At 43.2% G+C, this 6,000-nt stretch overlaps 1 protein-coding gene across 2 annotated transcripts in view; it reads right to left on the reverse strand.

The window, feature by feature from the left end:
- The window catches only part of Alkbh3 (alkB homolog 3, alpha-ketoglutarate-dependent dioxygenase), a 34,849-nt gene that overhangs the window by 24,260 nt on the left and 4,589 nt on the right, over positions 1-6,000 (reverse strand). For both annotated transcript variants that reach the window (XM_005384082.2, XM_005384083.2), the window contains exons 5-7: positions 3,955-4,002; positions 2,209-2,312; positions 160-248 (exon numbers count right to left, since the gene is read on the reverse strand). In XM_005384082.2, the coding sequence (XP_005384139.1) occupies positions 160-248; positions 2,209-2,312; positions 3,955-4,002 (241 nt within the window). The remainder of the gene's footprint in view (positions 1-159; positions 249-2,208; positions 2,313-3,954; positions 4,003-6,000) is intronic.

The following is a 6,000-nucleotide window of genomic DNA, read 5'->3' on the forward strand; positions in this document are numbered from 1 at the left end:
ACATGAAGGATGAGAAGCACAAAACCTCAGCGCTTGAGCCCAGAGGACTATTTTGAACTAGGAACCATCAAGTACCTCTGCCAGGTCTTACTGTTAGTTTATAGCGCTTTACACTTCTATCATCTATAAAACCGCACCACGGACAATATTTCAACATACGTGAGGATTTGGTTCCATAGTGACTCTCGAGTAAGTGTAAGGAAGTTCTCCATACCATGCTGTAAGTCTTGGTTGCAGATAAGTTACATCTAAGAAAGAAAAACAGGGCTCTTGAGACAGTGTGGCGCCTTTAAGATGTACCACTATGGCCCAACTCTGTGCCTTGCAATGCCAAGAAGCCAGGAGAAATACGTGGGAAGAGGAAAGATGGGTGTTACTGTTTATGTCCAAATATCCCTCAACATCTCATGTGCTCAAAGGCAGGGCTTTGAAAGGAAACTGGATGTGGGGTGTTCGGAGGCAGCGGTCCCTGGAGGCATGGCCTGGAAAGGTGTGTCTCCCCCTAGCGCTCCTCCCTTTACTCCCTATTTCCTGGGTGCTATCACAGGAACAGCTCTCCTCTGCTTAGGCCCTCCTACAACGCTGCAGACCCCGCCAAGACTGAATCTTCTACAGCATGAGCCCAAATAAACCTCTCCTCCCTTACGTGTCCAGGATTATGGCTCAGCAACAAGGAAAGTGACCAAGACAAGGGCTCTGCCCCCAGGCTCCACCTTCAGAGAGGAGAAGGGCTGGCAGAACGGTTAAGGACCCTATGAAGAAAACAAAAGGCAGAAACAGCCTAGGCAGAGCTTCTGAGATGAGAGTGTAGGTGACTTATTTATTTTTAAAAAGTCTTAAAAAACAGACTGTGGAGCCCAGGCCCCTGCAGGTAGGAATCTGTGGCACCAACATCCCTACAAAGAGGGAGGCAAACTTCACCATGTGCCCAACGCTGCAGAAGCCCTTTTGATCCCAAATGAAGGAAAGTGTTCTGACCAGCTGTTCTGCTCCTCCTCGGGTCAGAACACTTTCCTCATCTGGAATCAAAAGGGCTTCTGCAGCTGACTTTACTCAGAAGGTTTTGACCTCTAAATTTATTTAGAGAAGGTATTACCCATAGATCTGCTATTTTTCCCACAAGCAGTTAGAACGAGAGGAACAATAATAATAAAAAGCAGGGCTGGGGATGTAGCTCAGGGGTACAGCATGTCCTTAGCATATATAAGGTTCTGGGTTCAAGCCCCAGCACCAAAACAAGAACAAAAAATACAAATAAAAATAAAGCAGCTAACATTCATTGAGTGCTTGCTATGAATGTGTTGTTCGGTTAAGCACTTATCATGCATTACTTCATTCAATTAACACAGCAGAAGAGAGGTTTTTATTAGCTCAATTTTAAAGGTAAGAAAACCAAGGATTAGAAAGCTACTCAACAGTAATGTGCTTAAATTTAATAATTACTTTGAATGAGAGAACAAGCAAAAAACATTTCCAACTGTGGAAACTCTTGGGAGTTGGGAGGTTTCCCTGAAAAAGCTGATTCCTGTTCTGATGAGTGACAAACATGAAGCCAATATGCATTGCCTTTTCCTTCACAAGAAAACCGGCCAAGAAGGAAATTCTATGCTAGAGCCCAGGCGCCCCTCAGTGGCCACCTGTGGAATACCAGGCACTGCTGGCTCCTGGACGCCAGCGGCAGAGGAAGGAGCAGGATCCAAACAAGCCAGTAAATGGTTCACCTTTACAAGCTAGAGAGTAGAGACTGAAATTAAAGGATAGCGACTCTTCTGATGAAAGTAAAATCAGAACAAAAGTCAGTAAAAAAGGACTGTAAAAGAATATACGCCAAATAACATCAGAAAAAAGAAAGCTCTGGAAGCTTCTAGAAGAAAGGGGGAAGCTGGCACCACTGGCGGTGGAAGAAGCAGTAAGTAAACATAAGCAAGGTGAGTCTGCCAACCACACTGCAGCCACCCCAGCTTCCTCTGGGCCCCTGAACTCACCTCTCCACTCAGTCAGGGCCTGCCTCATCTCTGGGCCTTCCACTGGCCGCTACCTCGGCCTGACAGACTCTTCCCGCCCCCTATGCCTGGCTGCCTCTGCTCCTCCTCGGGGCCTTAGGGTTTGAATCTGCTAAGAAGGCTGTGATGAGCACCACAGTGGCAATAGAAGGCATGGTGAGAGGAAGGCCAGGCAGCGACCATGGCAGCCTCAGCGATTGCTTACCCCCTCTGCTGCCCATCCGCTGTTTCCAGGGAACGTCCCGACACAGCTGTTCCAATACCCAGTCAGCTTCCTTTGAGTCGATAAAGCCAGGATACAAACGCACCCTTGATGCAGAAAGAAACATTCACTAAAGATCACCGAAAGAATGGGTTACCCCAGTGGTGGTGAATCTATGGCACATGCACCGCCAGTGTGCTGTCTGTATCACTGAAAGCTCTGAAAGGTTCGCCATCAAGGGTTAGATCAACTCCCAGAAGAGCATGTTCACCTGGGTCTTCCTCTAAAGGGCCAAGAAAATCATCTTTCCACCTCCCCCAGCAACAGAACTTAACATTGCCCAGTTATAAAGGCCTGGGTGTAAAATAAAGTCCTTCCATGTCCAGACAAAGAGGCAATGATGGGTAAAGGACGCATGACAGCTTTACAGACTCTAGTTCAATTCTGACTTGAGAATGTGAGTAGTATCAAGCAACACGACCAAGAACTAAAGAGACAGAAATTACTAGCAGGGCTCAGCGGTGAAACATGGGGCAAATTATTTAACTTCCCTCAACTTTTGTTCTTCTCATCTGTAACCCAAAGATGACACCTATCTCATAAGGTATTTGCAGAATAAACAGAATAGAAAAACAAAAATTTTAACTATTGGTAGCCTTTGGATACTATGCTAATTCTAGAGAAAGACAGATCATTGATATGACTGCATCAAAATAAACACATCCCAATGAGGGTTCTTCCCTCACTGAATATGCTGCTTATTTCAACAGTGCCAATTTAGCTCAAAATCATTCTGGACATCTTTCTGAAGATGTTCTGAAAACCCACCAGACATTCTCTCAGATAGCAGGTGGTAGCAGTCTTCATTCTGAAGACACACATGATTTTCTGAAAGGGCCAAAGCTCCCCTGACACCATAGCTGGTAACAATGAGGTGTCATCCAAATGGTGCAACTGGACTCATGTGGCTGCTAACCTCGCTTTAAAGGCAGGGTCCCAAAAGGATTACAGCAATGGCAGCACCAGTGATCTTCATAAAGCCTTACATGTTCTGTGGGGCAGGGGGGATGAGGCAACAGGATCACAAGTTTGAGCCCAGTCTGGGCAATTCAGTGACTCAGTGAGACCTGTCTCAAAATGAAACACCACAATAGAAGTGTGGGTGGTGGGTTGGAGATGAAGCTCAGTGCAAAGGCCCTGGGTTCAACCTCCCTCAATAGACTTTATGGAAGCTTTGTTTTAAGAAATTGACTGGATGTGTAAGTTCTAATATACTGTCTTAAATATCTCATTACTTTATAGTGAAAAATTAGTACACTCATGCATTAAGGTAAGGCTTTGAAAATAATGGCTAATGCCTAATATATGCTTTAACTTTACTGAACTCTGCCCTAAGGTAACACTGTACTACTATATAATTAATATACACAATTAATAAAATGCAAAATAATAATGTAATGCAGCACTAAGAGTATAGAAGCCAAGGCCAGATCCAACTGTAATATTAAGTTCCTATGTTCAGCAGGATAAGGCACTTGATCTCTCTAGGCCTCACTTCCTCATCTGAGAAACTAGGGTAGCAATAGTTATTATGGCTGATAGAGAGGCTGTGAAAATTATTTGATGCTAGAAAGACATTAGCAGATCCTTATTCTGTTAGAACTTAAAGGAAGAAATTTCCTATTTCAAGTAAGACAGCAGTCTAACTTGATGACAGTTTCAGTCCCCTTCTGCTGAGGGTTCACTTACCTAGAGATGCCTGTAGGTGACAGGCTGATTTCATACACACCCTCCCTGCTAAAGAAACAGGAAAGAGACTTGTTAGTATGAGACAAAACAATGCCCTCCACTCCTCCCCCAACTCCTGGCTCACTAAGATCACTGAACTATGTATGAGCCCCGTGAGGCAGGCACAACCCCCATCTTCTATTGCTAAGACAGGTTGCGAGGAGGGGGTGTGTCATAGCCACTGGGAATAGAGAGGGTCAGGGCATGGAGACAAAAATGAGATTCAGTAAATTCTGATTCTGCCCCTTTATATTTTGTCTGTAATTTAGGCTGCTATGATCTGGGAATATCACACAAAGGGGTATAAAATAGAGACCAAAGCGTGCCTCCCCTTTGGAAAGTCTGGAATAGAGGATGCTACTGAACCACTGAACCGCAAGCACAGCTCGGGGCCCCAAGCTTGTGCTGCTTTCAAAGACTCTAGCGAGTCCTCTGAGTAAAATCCTTTCATGGCTCCACGTCGCAGGCAAGGTTCTCACAATCTAGCTCCCTCTTCTGACGGCTCCCACAGACACATCCCGCTCCAATAACAATCAAGCGCTTGGGATCTTCTCACTACAACCCCCCGCCTGCTGGAGTGCCTCCCACACCCAGCATCCCTCCCTAATCCCACCCAGCGCCAGCGATGGTGCATGGGAAATTCTCACCTGTCCTTCAAAGCCCTCACCCGGCATCACCTCTAACCTTTCCTGCCCTTTGAATCATGCAAGTAATGTTATTCAACTCATCCTGTGCTAGAAGTACAGGTCTACTATTTCATGATACACAAAATTACAACGCAATTTGTCTACATGTCTATGTCATCTACTAGACGGCAGGCCCCCTAGGGGCAAGAGATGGGTTCTTATTGTTTCCCAGTGCCTATACATAGTACATGGAAAAGTAAATCTTACTCAGTTTGATCAATGTGAAAAAGTACAAAACGATTGTAGATAAGCAGTCTGTAAGGTCCATGATGAGAAAATCAACACAGAGCGGACAGGGACATCTATCTAGACAACTATGTCTGACCCTTTTCCACTAGGCTCTGAGATAGACGTGTGAGACCCTTCAAGCCAAATGCATAGGCATAAGTTATTATCATACATACTGTAAGTCTATATGACTTCTCTATACAGTTTCCCAGAAAATGAATACAATATTTTAATATAGTATATTTTAGCTCACATTTAGAAAATGGCTCACTTTAACTACGGAACACATTTCTGGGTATTAAAAACTAATAAACTAGCATAGTTAACTTTATATCATCAGAATTAACAAACCCCAGGTAAACAGCAATGGATTTTGTAATTCTTCTCTTGATTTAGCACTTCCAAATCGTCCTTTTCTCCTCTCAGTCTGAATATCCCTCTGTAAGGGTTTTTATGGTTTTGTTTATTCTCTTTATCACCAATGGAGGCATTACCACAATGGCATTTTTTAAATAATTAAAGATTATTAGAACTAGCCTGGACCTGAAGTGATTATAAAATTCAGATCCTTACTTTGAAGACAAGAATACTGAAATTCAGAGAAACAGAAAGAATTTTCCCACGGATTAGCTATATAGCTAACTGGTGGCAAAGCCAAGACTATATCTCCTTTTGAAAATATATTTGTGTTAGTTTCAAATTCTTCTAATATATAAGCCAACCTCCAAAAGAGTCACACAGTATAACAGATTGCTCACGGGAAAGACTGTACACCTAATTTTCTAAAATAAAAGGGCAGTTCTTAAAGACAATTTATTGATATCAGATGAAAACTGAGGAGTGGGAATTTTTAAAATAATAAAAGTACCTCACACAAATTTTGGACAAGAACATTTTACGCACAGATCAATATAAAAGGAATATTTAGTATCATTTAAATTACTCTGGAGCAGTCATGTAGTTTTAATCAATTGGCTGCACGATCATCCAGGTTGCTAGCAGCTGTAGTAAGCACTGCTGGCGAAATGTATAAAGGCTTCACAGGGGCTGGGGATTTATTTATTTATTTTTTTTATTTTAAAGATAAAAGGAG

Source organism: Chinchilla lanigera, unplaced genomic scaffold (assembly GCF_000276665.1).
Source record: "Chinchilla lanigera isolate Chin_1 unplaced genomic scaffold, ChiLan1.0 scaffold00021, whole genome shotgun sequence".
In the NCBI taxonomy this organism is placed as follows: domain Eukaryota; kingdom Metazoa; phylum Chordata; class Mammalia; order Rodentia; family Chinchillidae; genus Chinchilla; species Chinchilla lanigera.